The sequence below is a fragment of the Xenopus laevis genome, chromosome 3S, assembly GCF_017654675.1.
Source record: "Xenopus laevis strain J_2021 chromosome 3S, Xenopus_laevis_v10.1, whole genome shotgun sequence".
Classification (NCBI taxonomy): Eukaryota; Metazoa; Chordata; class Amphibia; order Anura; family Pipidae; genus Xenopus; species Xenopus laevis.
This window is the reverse complement of record NC_054376.1, coordinates 121,599,486-121,625,967: the sequence shown is the minus strand read 5'-3', so window position 1 is coordinate 121,625,967 and position 26,482 is coordinate 121,599,486. Positions and strand designations below refer to the sequence as shown.

The following is a 26,482-nucleotide window of genomic DNA, read 5'->3' as shown; positions in this document are numbered from 1 at the left end:
AGGCTCACTCTGAAGGCTAATGTGCATGAAACTCTTGGTCAACTGCGTATTTCGTCTAGTAGATATTTTGGAAGCCCAAAATGGTGATATATGGGGTGCAAACTTATTTTCTGTTTTTGGTGGTAGTGGTCCTACAAGAATATTAGTAACCTCCCTCTCACATAGAGAGGGGAGATCCAGTGGCAGCTGTGTGCTCCTGGAGTTAAGAACATCTAGAGACATAAGGGCAGATTTACTAAAGGGCGAAGTGGCCATCGCTAGCAAAAATTCACCATCCGCAGGGACATTGCTGATTTACTAACAGGCATAGAGGACAATTCGCTAGATAAAGAAACCGTCGCTAGTGCCGTTTTGCACCCTTTCGCCTGGTGTATTTTTGCTCAGACGAATGAGCGTTACTCTGCAAATTTTTACCTCTTTTGCCAGAGTTTCCTTCGCCAGCTTAGACCTAGCGAACTTATAAGATAAGAAGCTACATCCTCCTCAATCTTATGTCAGTGACATCATATCCTGTATGCTGGAAAGTCATAAAAGTTCTAAAAAGCACTGGCGTTTTTTCATATTTTAAAGCAGGATTGTCTTTAAAAGTTGTAACTATAAAAAAATGTATTTTAACATTTTAATTTTTACCATTTAGGGGGCATGCCACATTTGTTTTAGGGTAGGCTCATATCTAGGACATTAGAGGATTTCTTTTGTCTTTATTTTGCTTCCTTGGACATTTTTAATAATAATTGGCCACTTCAAGCATTTACACCAACATCTCTAATAAAGACAAATATATGACCTATATGTACCCACCCTTTTCAAATTGACCTAAGTGTACTAATGAAGTTTCGCTAGGCAGAAACGAAAGTTAGTGAAAGTTTGCTATGAAATGTTCGTGCTGACAAATAAACACTAATGAAACTTCACCAGCGTTCGGTTGCAGAGGTTTTAGTGAATTAGCGAAGTTGCGCCTGATGAAGTGGCACGAAGTGCGGCAAAGCCTTTGCAGACGAAAATTCGCCCTTTAGTGAATGTTCAACTTCAGTATTTTTTTCATCTATTAGAACAGAACCCAGCATTTTCTTCAAGTTGTCTGGGTTCTTTACTAATATAGGGAAAAATACTGAAGTTGGACATTATTTCGCTAGATGTTCTTAACTCCAGGAGCACATTGCCACAAAGAGTTTGCTGTGGGTTTATAATGTCTAGTTTCTCCTCTATAAAAGCTGAGCATTTTGTTTGAACATCTCACTTCTGACTTAAAAGGGCCTCTTCCAACAATTGCACTTTATGAAATAAAACTTTAAAATACCAGCAGTCCTCTGTAAAATATGAAGTCAATTTCAATACATTAATTTTACATAATTAAAGTTTTCTTAGAAGCTAAACTAAAATCTCTTCTTTGAGCTGCGGCTGTGCTGGCCGACCAACTATTCAATTTTAGATAAATCTAACACATTGATTATGTGTTCCAGCAATCTCGTTAAACACAACACTTCTCTAAATATTTTGTCACCCATAAAATTGCAAAAAGTGTGTGATCATTCTGATTGCTGCCATTTTTTTTAACCGTGCGTTGCTGTATCAGGAAGCCAAAATTGAGTCTGGGTAAATGACTGCTTCTCAATTCTATTTAACTATTTGCAGGGGAAAGCTTTGTAATGATTTATATGCTGAGAGCCTTCATTTTTTCCTTCTATTGTTGCAGTGATTTAAAAAGTCAAAGAAATGCCTTTATCTGCTACGCCAACTCAATGTAGCTGAGAATACTGAAGCTACTCTACTCTACTTCTAAATGTCAAGAGAGGAAGAAATGATAGGGAAAAATATCTCTTCAATGTTTAAGAATTTTTAATCAAATAAGATTTTCAATGCACCCTACAATATATCAAATGTAATTTGTACCACAGTGTAAAGAGAGGTCCAAATTACACTAGTAACCATTTATTGAGTTGAATAAGAGACTGGAAATTTAAAAGGAGAAGGCCTGAAAAGAAGATGAGTTATAAAAGAAGGAGCAACAATAAGGGGGTAATTCACTAAACTCCAGTCTGTCCTTTTGGGACAAAACTCGATTTTGAGCAGTGGCAGCTTTACTGCGTGGTTTTTTTACTACTTGGTTTTTTTTTTTAAACTCAAATTTTTTGAAAAGCCCTATGCAGCAAAAAGCCTGAATCTGAAAGTCCACCATCTCAGAGCTGCCGAGGTTGTGTATAAGTCAATAGCAGAGGTCCCGCTCCTATTTTGAAGTTTATTTGGTATGTGCTTGAATTAGCCTGAAAATCTGACATTTTCAGGCAAAAATCCCCCAAAAAATTTGTGAGTTTTGACCAAAAATAATTTTTGAAAATTCAAATTCAAATTTAACATTCAAACCTTAATAAATCTGCCCCTAAAAGTTTGCATAAAGGTGAACCAACCCTATAATTGTTATTTCTGTTCAGAAGGGAGATTACAGACCACTATAATTGTCCACTGTGTTTTCTAGGATTGTTTCCCTTTAAACATATTGCTGTAGTGTAAGCAGGATACTGATAGCTGAGTTCTCGGTTCAGGTTTGGTAATAAGTGAAGCTGTGTTGTGGGTTTAATGTTTGTAGTTGGATTAAGCATGCAGGCCATGGCTTCCAGCTGCAGGTAACACTTGTGGGTTGAAGGCTGTGTGACTTCAGGCATAGGTTCTCTCTTGCTATTAGCATTATACATATCTGCTGCTCTAAAGTTATTTGTGTTAACTTCAAGATGCTGCCTGGTATTTGAGTTGATCAAGTCACGGAGTTGACGAAGAGTAACTGAGCTATTGAAGAAGTAGTGTCACACAAGTGCTACACAAGAACATATAAACTGATTTACCTGATGCCAACCCGAATGGTATAACTCTTAATATAACCCCACTGAAATAAATCTGAAAGGAAGCCAAAGTTATGAAAGAAATGGAAAGATACAGAACCAGGCGAAGCGAAGAAAAGCCTCATTAGCTGCTGATCCCATGCTGTGTGCATTGGGCTGATAGACAAAGCTTTCATACAGAACAGGGGCTATGACAACCAAAGGCAGGGACATGAATGTGGGTTTAAGCCGTTTCACCTTCTTGACAGCCACGCAGACAAACACTCATGATCATCTGTATTCATGAGGATCTGAGTCATTGCCCTGTGCATACAATTAGCCGTGTGTCTCTGTGTTTTACTAAAGAATCAGAAGATAACCTTTGCTAATTAATAGGCCATTTGTTTCCTTTGTTGTGCGTATGCTACAGATTTGGTTTTATCTGTATTTTTTGAAGGCATGTCTCATCTTAATTCTTGGTGTGCCATTCATTTAGCTCCAGGTACCCACATGTACCAATTGTTAAATCCAGAAAGCTCTGAATTACTGAAAAGTCATCTCACATAGACTCCTTTATAATAAAATAATCCAAATTTTTAAAAATGATTTCCCTTTTCTCTTTTATAATAGAACAATATCTTGTGCTTGATCCAAACTCAGATATAATTAATCCTTATTGGAAGCAGAACCAGCCTATTGGGTTTATTTAATGTTTACATGATTTTCTAGTAGACTTAAAGGAGAAGGAACGTTTAAAACTAAGTAAGCTTTATCAGAAATGTCTATATATAAATACACCAGTAAACCCTCAAAGTAATGCTGCTCTGAATCCTCAGTGAAAAGAAACACAGCATTTCTTTCCTTAGAAATAGCTTAAAATAAACCTACTGCTGATTATAGTCCTGGTCTCTTCAGAAAATATGAATTTGCCTTCCTGTTGGGTAATTTACAATCCCAAGACCTTATCTGTTTTCTTCACATATATGGAAATCAGCTTCAGACAGACCCTTTGCAATAGCTATTGTCTCTCCCATATTGATATTGGATAATTAGAAAAGGTGGATGCTCTGCAATGCAGGGCAGTTATTAGGGGCAGATTTATTAAGGGTCGAATTGAAAATTCGAATTTTCAAATTTTGTTCGTCAAAACTCTCAAATTCGAACTTCAATTATCCAAACCCGATTTGCATTTTAATTTTAATTTGAATATCAAGATTTATTATACTCTAGCCCTAAAGAACTCAAATTCGATGAATTTGAGTTCACGTTCAAGTCAATGGGAGAGGTCCAGGGACCAATTTAGACATGTTAGTAGCCTTCCTGACATTCAAGGTTTTTTTGAGAAAATTTGAATCAAGTTTAGTCGAATTTGATTCAAATTACATTTGAGTTTTCGAGTTGGTAAAATTTGTGTAAGTTTTGGATATTCTATTTTTTTCATAAATAACCCCCCAATCTAATTTCGAGTATATTCGAATTTACAGGAGTTTAAAAAAACTCACATGAATTTGAAATTCGACCTTGTGCCTCCAAAGGTGGCCATAGACGTAACAATTATGATCTTTCTCGTAAAAGATCTTTCCAAGAAAGATTGTTCATTTCAAAACACACGTGTAGAGCTGAATCATCAGATATACAGGTAGAAACAATAGAATTCTACCTGTATCTGACAATTCTGCTGTAACAATGGCCGATGTTTGGGTTCCTTTAAAGGCACCCAATCAAAATTTTCCATCCATGTTTTCTTTAAAAGGCCAGTTTTGGGTACAGCACGTTTATAAAAAATTGCCTAAAATTATTTTCTTGTCTGCTGTATACCAAAAAGCTAATAATTCCACAGAAACCTCTCTGATAACGTGTAGACCACACAGAGAATTAAATGTACAAGTATCTAGGCCAAACAAAAAAAAAACAAATTATCACTTTTAGCAAGATGAAGACATTTCACACCCGTATGATATTGTTGTGCATTAGCTGTAAAGTGAATCAGTCTCTCCACGTCACAAAGGAACAAATTGCACTTTTATTTGACATCTATTCTGCCATTTCCATGGGGTCCAACTAATGGGAATTCATTAAGCCCACATTAAATACATCTTTTAGCAAGGCTTAATTAGCAGAATTACGGATGCCAACCTGGTAATTAGAATTGTCTGAAAACATTCCCAACCCGATGCAATGAACAGGCTGCACCGTTTAATCACGTCGAGTATGTGTGTCCCCTGGTAATGTTGCTTTATATGACACTACACGTAAATATGTGCTGTACTGCATCCTTCTGATGAGGAACACCACACACTGATAATAAATAAGGCACCCAATTCCATTTTGCTTATTCCAATGGAAGGATAATGAACAACCTGCAATATTCTGTAATGCTAACAGGAATAGGCACAAATAATCAGGACAGATTAATATATATAACAAAGTACACCTGGGGTTGAAAATCAAGAAAACCAGTTGGCTGCTGAAAAGGGTTTTTAGCAGCTCAAAAATAATATAATAAGAAATTAGTAGAATGTATGCAGTGCAAATTGAATAAATAACATATAGAAATCCCGGTGGTGGTGATGGCACATTATATTGCTTGTTTCGTTTAAAGTAAGAAATGTTGCATTTACGTCCATTATTTATTTTCTTTCTATTCCAAGATATTAAGGGATACATGTGCTGTTAATATGAATGAATTTTGTTACAACATCGCCACCTGCTGGTCATTTTCTGACCAGTCTGACCACCAAGTAGTCAAGGAAGTTGTCAGGAGAAAGAAAGAGGCTGCTCTGACGTTCTTCTGCTTAGGGAAAAGAACAGAAACCTTTCTCAAATCTTTTATAAGCAGAAGAAGATCCGAGCAGCCTCTTTCTCCTAGACCCTAGTATGAAGCGCAAGAAGACGCCCCCTGGTGCTCATTAGGGTCTGTTTGCAAGGTGCAAGGCAGCGGTTCTGCTCTCCCTAACTTGTTGGCTGAATGATGCACAATTTAGGGGAGGGTATAGAGCAGGAGGGAAGCCTATATGCCCCCACCACAAGCAACACTGCATTCATCGAGGAACACTCACAGATAGGTAACCAGTGCAAACCTCCATTAACTAGGGGTTGTTCTAGCAGCAAGGAGAGGAGTAACTTCAGATAGAATGGAAATGTTGGACAGACAGTTGTCCATGTACCTTTTTTTACCATTTAGGGGTAAATTTATCAAAGAGTGAAGTTCCGCCACTAGAGTGAAATTCCGCAGCTCTCAATTCATTTCTATGGGATTTTGAAAGGCGTATTTATCAATGGGTGAAAGTGAAAGTTCACCCTTTGATGAATACGCCTTTAAAAATCCCATAGAAATGAATGGGGAGTGGCGGCATTTCACTCAAGTGGCGGAACTTCACTATTAACTTCACTCTTTGATAAATATACCCCTTTTAGTGTATAAGGAGCATCTTGTTTAACTATACATTCCTTTATCTCATATATCCATTTTAGGAATGATCAGTTACATTAGGAACTTCTTCCTCCAATATCCCTCCAGTTACCATTTGTGCATCTCTCCATGATCATTAATAACTCTGTGCACTCTCATAGTCCTCACCAATCGTGGCTTTAAATTCCTAATTTTTTAAGCTTTTCCTAATAGGTTTAACAAAAAAAAGTTTCATACATAGAATCATACATAGTCTATATCCTTGGGAAAAATGAATGTCTGAAATAAGTCCTTAGCGCTTCATCCCTATATAAGGCCCCTTGAGCCTATAATTTAAGGATCCACTAATACAACATGTGTAACTGGCATAATACTTAACACATGTCTCTTTTCAAAATAAAAATGGCATATTGCATCTTGTTAAAGCTTAATTTGTTAATTGCAAAGAGGATTGCCACCATTTCCTGTCACCCTTTCCGAATGGGTGGCAGGAGCTGATGTCATAGGGGAAGTGGCTGTGTCATCGGGGGCGGGGTGATTGAGTAGCGATCAGCGATTGGTTAATCGATGTGTCAATCTAGAGGAATCTTGCCCGGTTTTCCTAATTTAGAAAACTGGATAGGCAGTTTTATCCCAGGCAGCCCTTTTGAAAACCAGGCTGACCGGGTCAAAACCAGATGGGTGGCAATCCTAATAGCAACTTACAGTTAAACTTTAGTTAGTCAGAGGACATCTTGCATTAGCACAAACGATATAGGAGACAATCACAGATTTTGAACCTGATGAACCTAAATGAGAGATTCACAAACTGCAGGCTCCTCCTGTGTGTTGGGGGATGGGAAGCAATGGATCTAAATACCCAATCAGAGGGCCAGTTAGTGAATGCTTACATGTTCTTTAAGTTAATTTTGAAAGCTTAGCTAAAGGGCAGAGACATCGCCTCTTCTTCGGGCAACTTATCTCCTCACAAGGAAACTTCGGGCAACTTCGGAAAACAAATCAATCTGAGTGCTGTCCCATCGGCAATTTAGATTCAAGCCTGCTGGAAGGCATTGTGGGGAGATTAGTCGCCCGAAGAAGAGGCGATTTGCCGCTGGGCGACTTATCTCCTCGAATCTCCACGTGTGACTCTGCCCTAAAGGGTAGTTAAGTGAGAATGGGGGTCAACACTGTTTGCTGATCTTTATAGTCTCGGGACGAAGATGGAGGGAAAGTGTGCATAAGTAAGTATATTAACAACTACAAAGCGGATCTCGAATTTGTGCCTTATTCATCAAAGTGCATTTAAGTGCATTTCACATCCTTGTGCTTGTGAGCCTTCAGGTTTGTAAGTGGTACATTAGGTAGCACTTTATCCAGTGACTGTGAAAGCTACAGATCTGTTGGTGAAAATAAATACATGTTGTAATTCTCTTGGGGTCTGTTGAGACTCCTTCAGCCATCATTCAGCATGACAGGTTTTATTGATATGCATAATTATACAGAGATACAATATGCTCTGAACTCATTCTGAACTTTACTTCTGGCAAAACGAGCCCTTCTAGCATTATAGACTCATTATAAAATCATTTAGATCTTTGATAGCATTTGAAGTCAAGAAGGAAGTTTCCTCTGTGTGGGATCTTGCGTGGGCTTACTGTTTATATTTAGCTCAAATGGAATAAAAGCTACAATCTTTATAACCAAAGTCTGATGGTTACTATATATATATTCAGAACATCCACTGGCAGCTCTAATTGACCGAATAGATAGGTTCCTCTGGCAAATGCTTACTCCACACCACAAGTACTCAATGTTGCCATTACCCAAGAAAACCTCTTGCTGTAAAATTGTAAAAATAACTTCTTATAGCATCATGTCAGGAGGGCCACTTTCCTCTGTATATACATATATATGCATATACTTGTTGTGGGCTGACAGATCTCCATTGACAGAGCTGCTGAGTTAGTTAGAACTAAGACCAGACTTACTGCCCAGTTCAAGAATTTGATGCCTAGAGTAATTATTTTCATATCTAAAATCAATATTGGCAGCAAATAAGGCAACTACTGTGAATAATTTAAGTACAATGAATTGAGGGAACCGTTGGCTGAGGACCACAGCTAATATCTTGGCACAGTCTTCATTTAATTTATGCCACTCCTAACCTAGTTATTCCACACTCAATAGCTCCTTAAATTTAAGCCCATGGACCTCAGTTACTACCAAAGCAGAAAAACTGCAGCTTGCAATAAATAATAAACATGATCATCAGCTTTGCAACAGCATCAATGTGTCAATCAATTGTAGGGCAGGACGGTTGTAAAAAGGTATGCTTATAGTGAATGGGGGTCAACCCCATGCCATTGGACTTCCCCTAGTATATATTATACTAAGAATGGGAAGGAAACAATTATAACTTTGGCCATGCAAGAAATTTGTGAGTAGCAAAGCAGATCTAGAAGTTTAGAGAGCAAAGTCTCATCATTATGAAGACTAATGGATGTAACTAAGGCAGGAGTCCCTTTACCCCTGAGCCATGTTTAAATATAAAAAAGTTTGGGAGCAACTCAAGCATGAAAAAAGTTCCAAAGGGGAGCCCAGTAAAGGCTTTAAGTTATTGCGTAGCCCTATGTGGCCTTGCAGACTAAAGGTGGGTCTATTTGGCAGTACACGTGGTCTTGATGCCTCCAAAACTTGCCTTCAAGTCAGAAATCCAAAATGTAGCATCTGCTTTGTAGCATCTGAAGGGTTCCATAACATTGTTGCATTGTTCAGAATATTAGTTTAAAATTATAGTCTAAACCTTTTAGCAAATTCATCACATCATCCCACTACATTTCAAGCTAATTCCTCTATTACCTTCTCCATCAACTGACGCAGCTGCCGACTCCGCGGGTCCCTGGAACAGGTGGTTTGTGCGGGGGCCACCACTGTACATATACATTTGCCATCTGGGGCTTGAGCTGATGTGTAAATTTGCCACCCATCTTCAGGACTGGGGAACAGAGTCTATGCAAGGAAGAAATGAATGATTAGACAAGTCAATCAATGAAAATAAAGGATACCAGCCATAAGGCAATAAGTATCTACTTTTCAGACTCTATAGCAAGGGAGTAGTAACACAGGCAAATTTGACCCTTTCCAGTTTAATGTTTCACCCCCACAATGGTGCATACATTTTAAATTAAATACTATCCCACATATACAAGAGTATTAATATTAGGAATATGTTTAAAAAGTTCCCAAAGCTTTCCACGTGATATATGATAAAAGAACAAGTTATTTCATAGACTCTTTTGAAGGTTGTCTTAACTAATGAATTAGACCACTGGAATGTTGAGTGAAGACCTGCCTCCATGGTTGCACAGGCAGTTTTGGACTAAACAACTTTCAATACCAAATGCACCATTTTTGCCAATATGCCAGATCCATTAAAGGAAAACTATACCCCCAAAATGAACACTTAAGCAACAGATAGTTTACATCATATTAAGTGGCATATTAAAGAATCTTACCAAAATGGAATATATATTGCCTTGATCAACCATTTTGTGATGGTCTCTGTGCTGCCTCAGAGATCACCTGACCAGAAATACTACAACACTAACTGTAGCAGGATGTGTTGAAGCAAAAGACAGAACTCTATCTGTTAATTGGCTCTCAATATGGCTTGTTGGTCTGTTTGTGTGCACAGTGAATCGTACAATTCACATTTTTTAAAATGGCAATTTTCTATTTATGATTACCCAATAGCACATACGACTAGAAAAGTATATTATTATGAAAATGGTTTATTTACATGAAGCAGGATTTTACACATGAGCTGTTTTATGCAATATCTTTTTATAGAGACTTACATTGTTAGGGGATATCGTTTTTCTTTAAATTACACCAGGTACAGATGATACCAATATCTGATATGGGTTTTAGTTAAATGTCATTTAATCATTACATTTATATCATGTAACTGTTTATCACAACCACATGCACAAATACCATCACTATCACCAACACAAAAATACAACTTACTGCAGTCATCTTCTTTTCATCTATTATGCCAACAGTTAGATGCCTGAACTGGCCTCATCCAAATATTTGATCTATAGTTCTATACTTGGGACAATTCTACGGCTCTTATTGGCCACAAAATCTTTTCTACTGTAAAGTTGATGATCCTCAATTTCATCAAGTGATTCATTACAAGTGATTGTCTTAAATAATGAATTAGGCCACTGGGGGGCAAAGTTACTTAAGGCTGAATATCGAGGGTTAAATAACCCTCAATATTCGACTGTCAAAGTTAAATCCTTCGACTTCGAATATCGATCTCGAAGGATTTAGCGCTATTCGTTGGAACGATTAAATCCTTTGACTCGTTCGATTCGAAGGATTTTAATCCATCGATCGAACGATTTTTGTTCGACCAAAAAAAGCTAGCAAAGCCTATGGGGACCTTCCCCATAGGCTAACATTGACTTCGGTAGCTTTTAGGTGGCGAACTAGGGGGTCGAAGTTTTTTCTTAAAGAGACAGTACTTCGACTATCGAATGGTGGAATAGTCGAACGATTTTTAGTTCGAATCGGTCGAAGTCGAAGGTCGAAGTAGCCCATTCGATGGTCGAATTAGCCAAAAAAAAACATTTGAAATTCGAAGTTTTTTTCCTCTATTCCTTCACTCGAGCTAAGTAAATGGGCCCCTAAGTGTGTAGACTTAAATCCATGATTTTACAGACAAAATTACTATTCAGAACCAAGTCACTTTTCTTCCCAATACCCCCAATCCATTAAATTGCACAATTATAGTAACATATCCGTTTTATACATTTACGTTTTATATATCTTCCAGCCCTTTTCATTGTAACTGAATGATTGTTATAATGTATCCCTTTAAGAACTAAATCCGATTCAAGGTTCAGTTTTAGATTTCTCCATAGATTACAGTGACTTTTTTTTGAGATCAAATTCTCTCACTGTAATGAAAAAGGTCCTGTATGATAAATCTTTAAATATTTACAAGCCTGCTTTATTTTAGTTACAATTTTTTATCTTTATCTTCAGTTGTTTTACTTGCGTTCAGATTTGCATTTACACTTGGATTCACCATAGAGCTCAATACTTAACACATTTCATCTCACAATGTTCATCTGAAAGCCATTTCTGATTTACTCGGCTTTCTGTGTAGGTATGTAGCCAACTGTGAGAGTGGAAGAGATATGTCTTCCAAACAACCCTGCTCTGTGCACTGTGTAGAGAGCAAAGTGCTGACGGGCCACTATTTCCCCTCTTCCTTCCATTAGCAGGATTGGAAACAAGAAAGACCAGTAAAAGTACTGAAGTTAACATGAATTACGTTGGCGAACAACTCTCGAAAAGTGCATTTTTTAACGGTTGAGTTTCAAGTCTTTTAAATGATGGCTTCTACAAAGAGATGTAACCCTTTCCCCATAAAAAAAAAAAAGGTTAATAGACCTTGGAATGGATTAGCAGAATGTGAAGACATTGATTTAGTGGTTCTTCTTTGTTCAGCACTATAAGTAAGGGCCATAACATTTCTAAATGAATTGTATAGCATCATAATACAGTCATGATTGTGAATATTAATTTTTCACTCTGGACATTAGGTCCTAAAACATTAATTACAAACCAGTCTCAGTCTTGTGTTATACAGTTATAACCCTGTATAATCCTGCTGCAATGGCATCTGCTGTACCTCAAATGAACACACTGACCTCTAATGCAATGTTTGGTTATAACAGTGTATATGCTATATATGCCTTGAGAGTCCCACACGTTCAGGTTCTCTGTTCTCTGAGACAGCTTGTGCTACATGATAGGCTTCTAGTCAATCACAACTTCCATAGGTAATATTTCCATTACTTCCCCTTATCTCTCTTCCAGCTCTCCTCCTCCTTTGACCCTGTGTTTCACTGTTTTAATCGAACCATTAGATTCTGTGCAAGGCTTCGCTCTCTCATTTTCTCTCTCCATATATTGGTCTATGGCTTGACGTGAAAGGAGTATATATCGAATCTGTGATCATGTAATAAATACCCAAATTCTCATTTGAGTTTTTGGCCTATTTTGTGAAACATTTCACAATTGTGACGCAATTATTCTATGGTTTTGTGGAGTATGAACCTGCAAATTATATAGGCTGAAAGATTTTGTTCATCTCTACTGGTAGCTTGTTAGCCCAGTACATGTTTTAGGGCAGGGCAGAAAGGGTTTTTGCTTCTACATTAAAGAAAACTATTCTTGGTTATCTACCAGTACAAAAATAGTACAAGTTGATCCACTGACTGGTCAGATTGCCATCAGGAAGGAATTTTCCCCTCCTCTAAGGCAAATTGGAGAGGCTTCAATTGGGGTTTTTTTCCTTCCTCTGGATCAACTGGCAGTTAGGCAGTTTATATACAGACTTAAGGTTGAACTTGATGGACTTTGTCTTTTTTCAACCTCCAGGGATATAAATGAGCTTGAGAGAATGCAGAGACTAAGTGCAACTAAACTGATTAGAGGGATGGAAGACTTAAATTATGAGGGTAGACTGTCAAGTTTGGGGTTGTTTTCTCTGGAAAAAAGGCGCTTGTGAGGGGACATGATTAGACTTTACATGTACATTAGAGGACATTATAGACAAATAGCAGGGGACCTTTTTACCCATAAAGTGGATCACCGCACCAGAGGCCACCCCTTCAGACTAGAAGAAAAGAACTTTCATTTGAAGCAACGTGGTGGTTCTTCACAGTGAGGACAGTGAGGTTGTGGAATGTACTGCCGGGTGATGTTGTGATGCTGATTCAGAGTGGCTTGGATGATTTATTGGACATATATAATATCAAAGGCTATTGTATTACTAAATTCTATAGTTAGTATAGATATGGGTATATATTATTTATGTGAGGGTGTGGAGAGGTGTGTGTATGGATTCTGGGTTTCATTTGGAAGGGTTGAACTTGTTGAACTTTGAGTTTTTTCCACCAGATTTAACTATGTTACAATGTAACTTACTAGGTTACTATCTTAGTGTTGAAGATTTCCCCATAGTAAAACAGTTGCATGAAACCATACTAAATGTAAAGACATAGGGGTGAACTAGAAGGACTTTTATTTTTTGTGTGAAATATTATATTTCCTCCTCCCCATGGTCAAAATATATTGTCGTCACAGCAACAGCAACTGAACTCTGGGGACCCAACAGATTAGAAGACCTGATGTCTCAGTATTCTGCCCCAGAGGACCTTGTTATTGCACAAGTTGGAATCAACAATACAGCCAAATCACACTTGTGCAAATGACCAGCAGCATGGTGCGTGACATAGGCTTAATTGAAGCATGACCACATACTTTCCCACTGTGTGTTTACATTCACATTCTCCATAACTATGGTTAGTACAAAGCAATACCTGTGTGCTCATATGTGTCTGTTTCAAGAGCGAGTGTTTATTCCTGCTAATGCTATGGCCATGAATAAATGCCTTTTTGGCTGGGAGATGAAGCAGAGGAACGGCTGCACAGCCACCATTTAGCTGCTTCTGAATCATCTCTACAATGTGGAATAATCTCTCGCTGATACAGTATTGGATGTCCGCTATTTAATTTCTCTCTCATTATCAGCAAATCTCTGGCCTGCAGACAGAGCAGTCCACGAGGACTGACTGGTAACAAGACTAGCAGGATTACATGAATAAAATGAGGCCCAGAGGGCAGCCAATTAGCAGAGTCCCTGAGTGATGCTTTTCCCATTTGGACACAAGTCCCCTGAGAGTGACAACAAAGGGAGGCCGCTCTCCTGTATTCTTCTGTATTACAGCAAGTTGCTATGGATTCCATTTAGTGTCAGTCATGTCTGTCCAATCTCTAGCCAGAACTGTTGCTTTCCCTGAACACTTCATTGCCCGGCTGCTTTTTTGCATATCCTCAAAGATCCCACTTTCTGTCTCTTTATCTCCATCTCATTTTATTTTTATTTTTCAGATCTTTTGCATGATGCCCCTCTCTTTATCATAATTAGGAATCTCTCCACCAACAGTATTATGCTGTGCTTCATACAATTGCTACTTTATAATAATAATAATAATAATAGTGCACTACATCAGTCTATAATTGCCTATACTCAAATTTCCAAGGCAATTCTGACATTCACCTCCTGTTTTCAGCTAAACTGCCTATTTTTATCCATTATCCCTTTTCCCATTATCTGCTGCTGCATTTCCTGCACAGTACCTCCACCCATCTCCTTAGGGGTCTTCCATATGTCCAGTGTCTGCTCTTCAAAATTGAGAGGAGACTGCCAGCTAGACTATTAGAGTGTAACCATGGTGACAGTCAGACCGGGTCCTCAATAACAAAGACAGACCTTAGTAAGGGTAAGTTATTTGGGGAAAGGTAGATATAAACTTATAGAGGGAAGGCTGGCAGGGACGAAGGATAACTAGAGCAGACTAGATGGTTGAATAAAGATATTTCAAGACACTTATTAGAAATGACATTTAGGAAATGAACAAACAGATGCAAACTGACTAACTGTCATGTTGGGCACCCAGCTCAGTCACTGGCACTGGCGGCAGCTTGATATCTGTCTGATGTCTCCCTCACTGTAAAATGTACAAAAGCTGTCAATTCCTCTCTCAATGTACCATACCTGGTTACAAACTCAGACTTCTGTCTGTTTCACTCTCACAATGGAATACATCGCTTTATATCTGCTCCCGGCTAACTGTCACCACTGCTGACACACAGCAACCGTCAGATGTTTGGTTTCATTAGTCTGTCTGTACCGGTCTGATCAAATGAACCCTTGATTGGTGTATCAGAAACAACTAAGCAGTACTGAGAGACAAGCTCACTGATGAGTGCTAGGAGCAGTGTTAGGCACAGAAAATAAAACAGAATCGTACATATTAAAGGGAAACTATACCCCTGAATAGGGTTGCTGGTTTTTGAACGGTCCAGCCAGTAAATCAATAGCTAGGGCCGGTACTAAAGTAAAGTCGAAATGCCCTATAATCCCTCCCTTCCCCTCTCTGCTGCTAAGCACAGGCCTGACTTTTCCGCACCCAGTTTGCCCATCTCCCCTCATTTATCCAGCCCTATCCATCTTTCTTCAGTCCAGTTCACCTGTTTTCCCACACATTCATCATAGATCTGCCACAAATGACATTACAACCTGCCCTCAAGTGATGTCATGGCCCACCCCAAGGCCAGTAACAGGAAAGCAAAAAGGTGGCAATCATGGCACTGAACATTGTGGGACCACAGAACAGCCCATATACTGTATAAAACACAAAGGGGCTCATTTATAAACACTGGGCAAATTTGCACCTGGGCAGTTACCCACGGCAACCAATCAGATGATTGCTTTCACTGGTCAACCTGCAGCTGGCTGGAAAAAGCTAATCATTGATTGGTCGCTATGGGTTACTGTCCAGTTGAAAATTTGCCTAGTTTATAAATTAATCTTTCTTTGGTAGCATGCACCATTAGATAATCCCATAGAGAAAAATTGAAATTTTAAAGGGATCCTGTCATCGGAAAACATGTTTTTTTCAAAACACATCAGTTAATAGTGCTGCTCCAGCAGAATTCTGCACTGAAATCCATTTCTCAAAAGAGCAAACAGATTTAATTCAATTTTGAAATCTGACATGGGGCTAGACATTTTGTCAATTTCCCAGCTGCCCCATGTCTTGTGACTTGTGCCTGCACTTTAGGAGAGAAATGCTTTCTGGCAGGCTGCTGGTTTTCCTTCTCAATGTAACTGAATGTGTCTCAGTGGGACATGGATTTTACTATTGAGTGTTGTTCTTAGATCTACCAGGGAGCTGTTATCTTGTGTTAGGGAGCTGTTATCTGGTTACCTTCCAATTGTTCTTTTGTTTGGGTGCTGGGGGGGAAAGGGAGGGGGGTGATATCACTCCAACTTGCAGTACAGCAGTAAAGAGTGATTGAAGTTTATCAGAGCACAAGTCACATGACTTGGGGCAGCTGGGAAATTGACAATATGTCTAGCCCCATGTCAGATTTCAAAATTGAATATAAAACAATCTGTTTGCTCTTTTGAGAAATGGATTTCAGTGCAGAATTCTGCTGGAGCAGCACTATTAATTGATTCATTTTGACAGTATCCCTTTAAGGACTCATTTCTTTCTCTCTTACTTGTTTAAGCACTATGCCAACACAAATAAACCAAGGACATACATAGAAGCTAGGTTACATCAGCCACTCAATGGACTGAGCTGTGTATTTTCCTCCCACACTACTTCCTGTTTCAGTGAGAAACTGTATTATTTCCTGTCAGGTGATCTCTGAGGGAGCACACAGAGCAACACAAAATGGTGGCTGAAGAGAAAAAACAGTAAAAGTGAAATATTTACTAACATTTAAGTGCCGATTTGGTTAGATTCTTTAATAGGTCACTCGTGTACATTATCTGCTTAAGTATTCGTTCCAAAGGTGTCGTTTTCCCTCACACATAGTTCTTGCTTTCAGTGTAAGCAAATAAGTTGGAATTCTGGGAAGTAACAAAAATGTTACATTGTGGAGAAAAAGCATAAAAAGTTGCCCTGAGTTTTTGCACTTCTGCACCCCCCACTGCCTGTCTCTTTTGCCTAAAGGTCCCCATAGACGCAAAGATCTTTCGTAGGTAAACGATTGATTTCGGTGCAATCCGACCAATTAGTGGGAAGTTAGTGGGAATTGAACGATCGTGCACCTTATGATTTTTCGGCCGACATCTGTCAGAAAATTGATCGGCCAGGTTAAAAAATCTTTATTGGCCCCAGTGAAATGTATCTATGTTTGCAGGGACAAGCAGGCAGCTACCCTCAGGTTTCCTGGCAATATCGCCTGAAATGGTCTTTTTAGTTGATGGACAAACGGTCGTTTCGAGATAATCGTGGTCTTACGATAACGAAAAGATCTTTTAAAGATCTTTACATCTATGGCCAGCTTTAAACATACTTATCAATCACTATGACACACACACGACAATCTGTCGGCTGCTCTCCCATTCTATGATAAATGCTTCCTTACTAATGAGCGCTGCTGATGATTTCAGTGCTGGAGCCTGAAGAAGATTTAACTTCTAATGAGATAACGAGTTTGGAATCACAATGGGTCTCATATGCAGCTCCCTCCCTCATTCACCTTATCCATCACTGCAGGCTCTCGGCCATCAGCAGGATTCATATCTCCATACGAACAGCAAAGAGAAGCTGGTGTTTGTGCAGTAGGGTTTGCTTTGGCTTTTGGTCCAATGCTCTGAATGCCAAGCACATTCAACACATACAAGATACTTTAACCCCCTCAGCAACACATCCCATTAAACCCCTTTTGACCAATATGTTTTTGGAGATTCCTTCTCATTGGGGAATTTATATTGCTGGTGTAATGTATGGTTTTTCCCTATACTATGTCTCCATATCTCCTCCTACAAAAAAACACTATATAAGTTCTCCTGTTGCTCAATTTAACCCCTCCCTATAACTCCTCCTATTGCACCACATTACTCCTCTCTATAACTCCTCCTATTTCTCCATATAACCCCTCCCTTTAACTCCTCCTATTGCACCACATAACCCCTCCCTATAACTCCTCCTATTGCTCCATATAACCCTCCCTATAACTCCTCCTATTGCTCCATATAACCCTCCCTATAACTCCTCCTATTGTTCCATATAACTCCTCCCTATAACTCCTCCTATTGCACCACATAACCCCTCCCTATAACTCCTCCTATTGCTCCATATAACCCCTCCCTAGAACTCCTCCTATTGCTCCGTATAACCCCTCCCTAGAACTCCTCCTATTGCTCCATATAACCCTCCCTATAACTCCTCCTGTTGCTCCATTTAACCCCTCCCTATAACTTCTCCTATTGCTCCATATAACCCTCCTTATAACTCTTCCCATTGCTCCATATAACCCTCCTTATAACTCCTCCTATAGCTCTATATTACCCTCTCTATAACTCCTCCTATTGCACCATATAACACTCCCTATAACTCTGCCCATTGCTCCATATAACCCCTCCCTATAACTCCTCCTATTGCTCCATATAACCCTCCCTATAACTCCTCCTATTGCTCCATATTACCCTCCCTATAACTCCTCCTATTGCTCCATATAACCCTCCCTATAACTCCTCTTATTACTCCATATAACCCTCCCTATAACTCTTCCTATTGCTCCATATAACCCTCCCTATAACTCCTCCTATTGCTCCATATAACCCCTCCCTATAACTCCTCCTATTGCTCCATATAACCCTCCCTATAACTCCTCCTATTGCTCCATATAACCCCTCCCTATAACTCCTCCTATTGCTCCATATTACCCTCCATATAATTCCTCGTATTGCTCCATATAACCCTCCCTATAACTCCTCCCATTGCTCCATACAACCCTCCCTATAACTCCTCCTATTGCTCCATACAACCCTCCCTATAACTCCTCCTATTGCTCCATATAACCCTCCCTATAACTCCTCCTATTGCTCCATATAACCCCTCCCTATAACTCCTCCCATTGCTCCATACAACCCTCCCTATAACTCCTCCTATTGCTCCATACAACCCTCCCTATAACTCCTCCTATTGCTCCATATAACCCTCCCTATAACTCCTCCCATTGCTCCATACAACCCTCCCTATAACTCCTCCTATTGCTCCATACAACCCTCCCTATAACTCCTACTATTGCCTTTGTGACCTTGCCAATAATCTGGGCCTGTCAGTAGCTGAATTTGGCAGCATCTTAGTGACAAACCTCAAATGATCATAAAGGATAAATGTCTGTAGAACCCAATAATCCCCATTTAGTGTAATCCCTGGCATTATTTTTTATTTTTTTTGCAGCTGTAGCTAGATCCCAAAGTGTTCCATCTAATAGGTACCCGATAACTGAACTAGAAAAAGTCAATAAATAAAATCCTATTAATCTTCCTTGTTCAGCCCAAACTCAGTAACCTCTGACAAGATCAGAGCAGCATTGTAAGGCGTTCTTCTCATTTCCAATCATGAAATCATTTAGAGAACTATGTGTTTTTATCCTTTCATTTACATAAATGTAATGTAAATGCAGTTTTAGGAAAATTAAATGTAACATAGAGATTTCAAATATAATTCCAATGCTGGAAGCAAATAAAATACAAGGCTGTACAGGGAAAGGAATACGTAGCCGAAAGAGAGAGGTTGTATTGCTACCATTTAGGGCTAAGGTTAGACCTTACCTTGAGTACTGTGTTCTGTTAATAATAAAACACTCTCTAAATAAAAAAAATCATATCATGAAAGGTTTCAGGATCTTAAAAAGGTTAAAGGGGATGTGATAGAAACATTCAGTTTTATCAAGGGGTTTGACAGGGTTCAAGTATTTTCTATCAGCAAATCATGGCAAGATACAGAGGGCCCAGCATGAAGCTGGAGGGATGGGAACTGAAACCAGGGGTGCTTCGCCAATGAAGCAAGTTGAGGCTGTCGCCTCAGGCGGCAGTGCCCCATTAGGTACCAGGGGCAGCAAAAATGCTGCTCCTGGTACTTTAAGAGCGAATTTCCAGGGGGAGGGGGGGCAGCAGCAACTGCTGCTGCCTCAGGCGGCGGAGGGGCCAGGATCGCCCCTGACTGAAACTAAATAAAATGCTTATTTATAGAAAGAGCAATAAGTATATAGAAAAGCCTTCCAGTACATAATATTATAAGGCACGAGGATGGGCTGAAACTGAAATCCAAATTAATCCTTTAATGGGCAGACTAGATGGACCAGCTGGATGCAGTCTATGTTCTATTCCCATAATGGGATGATATGAATTTCTACAAGGCACCAGTCGGTCAATGGCAGAAATTAGGATTTTTAAAGGAGAAGGAAAGCTACCAAGGCAGTTTATTGCCAACGGATCAGCCACAATAGTGCAAGCTATAACACTATATTTATTCTGTAGAATGTTTTACCATACCTGAGTAAACAACTCTATAAGCTCTCTGTTTGTTTAGGATAGCAGCTGCCATATTAACTTGGTCTGACATCACTTCCTGCCTGAGTGTCACCCATCTCGCTCATAGCTCTGGGCTCAGATTACAGCAGAGAGGAGCAAACTGAGCATGCTCAAGCCTGTGCCCTGGAGGTTTAAGCTAAAAACAGGAAGTCTGATACAGAAGCCCATGAGTACACAATAGAAGGAAATAAATGCTGTGTTTCTTTTGACAGAGGACTCAGAGCAGCATTACTTTGCAGGTTTCTACTGGTGTATTTATATAGCCCTTTCTGCTAAAGCTTTCTTAGTTTTAACCTTTCTTTCTCCTTTAAAAGAGTGACTCTTTATAAGGACATAATGGGTCACAGAAGGTGTTCCAACCCAACAGAACATTACTGCTCTTGGGTTTATGAAACTATTTATCTTGTTTATTTTGGGCGATTTATCCAGTATATGCTACAGTTGCACTATGAGTTGTTCATACTGGGGGCAAGTAACTGCTAGAACCTACTAGGGCATCAAGACATGAGGAGTTGTCAGTGACATTTTGGAGTAATCAAATAAATGGCTTTCAGTTTGCTACATTCCCTGTAACCCATAGTAACCAATCAGCAGTCAGCATTTACTTATATTTTTTCATTACATTACCCCATAAATATTGTGCCCCATATACTTGGGAGCCAGCAAGGAAATTAACCCAAGTCTTTGTATGTACATTATGTCAATTGTCCATTCTCAAGCATGGCACATTTCTCTGGCCCTTAAAAACAAGTACTGCACAGTGTGAAGTGGTTTCATAGTAATAAATACATTTTGCCGCTATCCACATCTTCCCACTGATGTTTCATTTTCTCTATTTTATTCTGTTTCTTTCTCTGTATTCTCTCTAGGGAGATTAAAGCAAGAAAAATTATCTAGGACCCTTACACATCATGGGGCTCTATGTAGGAAAAGTGTGTAAAAACGTGATGACACACCACCTATTGTATTTATTTCATCTATGTGCAGGCAGTGTGGGATAGCCTATAGCAGAATAAGAATAATGTCCTTTAGAAATGGATTGTGATTTTGCAACAGCTAATAAAGTAGTGAGAGACAGCGCCTATAGCAGCAGTGGGATAATAGTCTCTGGAAAGGTAGTGTGACTGAGGCATAACAGGTATAGTAGGGAGAGATGGTGTCTATAGTAACAGTGGATAATAGTCTCTGGGAAGGGAGTGTGACTGTGGGATAGCAGGTATAGTAGGGAGAGATGTTGTCTATAGTAACAGTGGATAATAGTCTCTGGGAAGGGAGTGTGACTGTGGGATAGCAGGTATAGTAGGGAGAGATGGTGTCTATAGTAACAGTGGATAATAGTCTCTGGGAAGGGAGTGTGACTGTGGGATAGCAGGTATAGTAGGGAGAGATGGTTCCTATAGTAACAGTGGGATAATAGTCTCTGGGAAGGGAGTGTGACTGTGGGATAGCAGGTATAGTAGGGAGAGATGGTGCCTATAGTAACAGTGGATAATAGTCTCTGGGAAGGGAGTGTGACTGTGGGATAGCAGGTATAGTAGGGAGAGATGGTGCCTATAGTAACAGTGGATAATAGTCTCTGGGAAGGGAGTGTGACTGTGGGATAGCAGGTATAGTAGGGAGAGATGGTGCCTATAGTAACAGTGGGATTATAGTCTCTGGGAAGGGACTGTGACCGTGGGATAGCAGGTATAGTAGGGAGAGATAGTGCTTGTACTTGCTGCTGAATGGAAACAATCTGTTAGGGCTGATAATGTGAAAGTAGCTAGAGATACTGTATCAGAATATTGTAGACACCTTGGAAAATAAATGAAATTAGCTTTATATTCCTATTTATTTAATGCTGCAGTGTCTGAAGGACAGTTATCCTTGCCTAAAATGCCTAAAGGGCACAAACTTATAAATAGACTTTCCAAATTCCTAAGGTCCCCTTTCTGGAAACCAGGACAGACACATCCATAAGTCTAGTTCTATTTAAGGATCAGTCTTCCCTGGAGGTATATTTCACATTAAGGTGTTGCTAAACATATAGAGAATTAGCAATGCTTCTAATGTTTTCTAATATAAAATATGCAGTGTTCTATCATGCAATGGTTACACTTCCCCCCCCCAAAAAAAATCCTGTTGCCACTGAAATAGTTAATAACAAAGCCTGCCCTCCCCTCTTTTCACAGCTCCTATAAAAGTAGAGACAGGGATAGCAGGCAAAGATATTTATAGAGCTGGCTTCTGTGGGGCCGTGGATAATGCCTTGCGGCTCTCTTTCTCTAAAACAAACGCTATTGGACTGACTACCACAACTCTAGAATCCTTTGCATGTTAAGAACTTGCTGTCATAACAAATGTAGTCAACAATTAGGGTTAAAACTAAGAAGATAGTTGTGTCCTTATTTATTCAGTAGTGCCAACTCAACTGGCCTCAGAATTGCTGCCCAAAGATCCCAACGTTGCTCCCCAAGAAGTGTAAAAGTTATTCTAAAACCCATTGGTTGAGAGCTAGCTGGTGAGGTTTCTTCCATGAACCGTCGCAAGTCTTCCCAAGGGATAGTTTATTGCTCTGTCTACCATGTAGCAAGAACCTTCTAAAAGTCAGTCTCATTGGTGAGGTTAATAAAGAACTAGATGCATTCAATGGAAGATGTGTGAGTGGACAGAAGATGTGTCCACCTGCATATGGGCAACGACACCGTTGTTTCCCTCCATGAAAAAGCCAGTATAGGAGATTCTCATTTCAAAAATGGGAATCGCTTACAAAGTGGCGGCACATTCACACGATTCTTATAAGGGGTGATAACTGACAAAATGCCAGAAATTGCCCAGTGGGCCATTGATTTAGAATTTTTGAAAAATAAAAAAATATAACCCAGATGGGTTTTTGTCATTCCTGTGCCCAAATTTGACCAAAAGCCTTCACCTTTCTGTTTCATAGACAGATGCTAGACAGATGCCTAATCGGAGCCACAGGAACCCCTTTTAGCCTCAAACTCAAAAGCATAAGGTCTATCATTCTAATATAGATTAGCTATGACTTAATAAGAGTTAACACAGCATTATATTCATTCAGTCTCACACATAGAATAAACTAATTAAATAGAGGTTTTCGGGTTCTTCATATCAAAGAGAGGGCAAGTTCTGCCTCATTCACCCAAATTACTCGTTAGTAAGAGTCTTAATTACTGCATGCTGAGAGTTCACTGAAGGACAATCATCTCATGGTTATCAAGATAGTGGCTAGGCAGTGGGGGGTAGAAAATTTTGATAGAAAAGTGATGTAGGGATAGAAAATTTGTGGATAATGAAGAGTTAGAGAGAAAAGAGAGATTGGGGAATAAGAGAGACAAGTGATAAGGTCACTGGTAGAGAATCATTGGTGGCAGAAGAACAATCTAAACCAGGGGTCCCCAACCTTTATAACCCGTGAGCAACATTCAGAAGTAAAAGGGGTTGGGGAGCAACACTAGCATGAAAAATGTTCCTGGGGTGCCAAATAAGGGCTGTGATTGGCCATTTGGTAGCCCCTATGTGGATTGTCAACCTACATTGAGACTATGTTTGGCAGTGCAACTGGTTTTTATGCAACCAAAAATTCAAAAATAAGCACCTGGTTTGAGGCCACTGGGAGCAACATCCAAGGGGTTGGAGAGCAACATGTTACTCATGATCTACTGGTTGGGGATCATTGATCTAAAGCAATAAGGAAACCCTTATCTTGCTGGTTCTTACAGTGCAATTGTCCACAGTGTTGGTTTCAGTGTAGTAAATATTTGCCCCCTGGGAATCGAATGCCCCTTGACATAATATTAAATTGTTTAAATTGATAGATATCTTTAGTACATTCTATAGGAATGTCCCTATGATAGACCTACAGGCATTGCTGAACCATCCAGCAGCTTCTATTTGATGGAAGGTTGCCCATCCCTGGTTTTGTAGGTGTTTTTTTTCTCAAGTTTGAGGCCATTGCTAATCACCAAGCCCCCAACTCTGTAGTCCCCAACTATGGCTATCAAGGGTCGAATTTCGAATTCATGTGAGTTTTCTAAAGCTCCCATAAACTCCCATGAACTCGAAATTTGACCAATCGAAATTATTATTATTATTATAAAAAATCTAATTTCTAAACTTGGGTGAAAAGGATCGACCTGAAAACTCGAACCGGATTTGAATTGAATTCGATTTGAATTTTAAAAACTCTATTTGAGTTTTTTTCCCCCGAAAAAAACTCAAATTGTTAGGAAGGCTAAAAACAACTCCAAATTGATCCCTGGATGTCTCCCACTGACTTCAACAGCAATTCGGTAGGTTTTAGGTGGCAAATTCAAATTCATAAAGTATGATAAATTCCAAAAATAGAATTCAAATTTATTGGAAAACTCAAATCAAATTTAAATAGCTCCCTGGTTGAATTTGACAGTTTTGACCATAACAAAATTCGAATTTAGAATTTGAATTTTCAATTCGACCCTTGATTAATCTACCCCTTACTTAGTGAATGTTAATTACATATGGATGCCTGTATGGCACCTGCAGGAGTTGGGCAGAATATCTTAGTTTCGTGAGCAGCAAAACCTGAAGTGCAGTAGAAACTCCTTACCTATCTACCTACCTGGTTTAACATCACTTTCAGGATTTTACCTGATTTTTATTGATTGACATACAGGTATACAGTATTATAATATATTTACTCATAATCAAAATAGCACCTGCTGCTGCCCTGCTGATATACACATTGCCTTCTCTGTCTCCGACATTCAACACAACAGATACTGCTCACACTGAATGCATAGCCAATAGTTTAACCATTCGTTTGCCTGTGATGCTGAGATTTATACAATGCCAATAATTTAACTCTTTCTTTATGCAAAAGATAATATACATAGAAAATGTGTAACCTTTTGCTTTCACCCATAAAAAAAAAATCTAAAATATAGCTGCCCCCTGCACCTATCAACATGAAATGGGATTGAAATAAATCCATGGGAAACAATAAAAATTCTAGTTTCCCCAGGTTGATTTTATCCCTCGGATCTTACGTTTATACAGGGATTTCCATCCAGCAGGGCTTGCAACAGGGAAAGCCTAAATTGCATGCATCTTTCTGCAGAGATGTCATTCTCATATGCTACAGAGGGAGGGGAACCATGTGGGCCTGCATTGGCCCTGCAGAACTTGCAATCATATATACAGAGGAACACAGATACAATAAATTGAGAGGAGACCATTGGGAAAAAGGAATCTTGCCCTGCAGAGCTTACACTCTAATATAGAGAGGGGCACATATACAGTATAGGGAAAGGAGAGAGAGAATCATAGAGTGAAGGAAATTCTGCCCTGTAGAGTTTTCACTCTAATATACAAAGGGACACAGATACAATACAGAGAGAGTGAACCATTGGGAGAAGGGAGTCTTGCCCTGTAGAACTTACACTCTAATATATAGAGGGACACAGATACAATACAGTTTGGGAGAAGAGAGTCCTGCCCTGTAGAGCTAACATTCTAATATACAAAGGGACACAAATACAATAAATTGAGTGAGGACCATTGGGAAAAGAGAATCCTGCCCTGCAGAGCTTATACTCTAATACAGAGAGAGACACATACAGTACAGGGAAAGGAGAGAGAATCATAGGGTGAAGGGAATTATGCCATGCATAGCTTTCACTCTAATATAAAGAGGGACACTGATACAATACAGGGCGAGTGACCCATTGGGAAAAGGGAGTCCTGCCCTGTAGAGCTGTATTGCTATGATTGGTAGCTTAACCTACCCCACCCACACCTCACTTTATTAAAACAGGAAATCAATTGTCATGCAACACTTTGTAAACTCTTTTCCCATGCCTCTGCAGATTCGTAGATAACTTTCTCCTTTTTCCGAAACATATCGGACAAAGATTAAGTTACCCTGCTCGCAGCGCCACTAAATGTATTGCTATGATTGGTAGCTTAACCTACCCCACCCACACCTCACTGTATTAAAACAGGAAATCAATTGTCATGCAACACTTTTTATTACTTACACTTATCAGTGAAAAGAGTTAATATATACAGGGTTAATGAATTAATACGTTACCTAGATATTATATCATCACTCCAACCGGGGGACACGATTTTGGAGGCAGCAAACCATAACAACATCACACAGCTCGTCAGCAGTGGCAAAGTCCCTAGCTATTATGGGAAAATCTCAAACCTTATACTTCATTCGTGGGGTTGATCCCACAAGGCAATTACTGATTGGGCCTGATGTTGCACAACAACATCAGGCGAGTCTGACTTTTA

General features: G+C 39.4%; 1 protein-coding gene across 3 annotated transcripts in view; it reads right to left on the bottom strand.

Moving 5' to 3' along the window:
- olfm2.S (olfactomedin 2 S homeolog) overlaps positions 1 to 26,482 on the bottom strand; it is a 143,510-nt gene that overhangs the window by 44,852 nt on the left and 72,176 nt on the right. For 2 of the 3 annotated variants that reach the window (XM_018256268.2, XM_041588853.1), the window contains exon 2: positions 9,070 to 9,219. In XM_018256268.2, coding sequence (XP_018111757.2) covers positions 9,070 to 9,219 — 150 coding nt within the window. Of the gene's footprint in view, positions 1 to 9,069; positions 9,220 to 26,273 lie in introns of all 3 variants that reach the window. The other variant, XM_018256269.2, reaches the window with a different exon arrangement.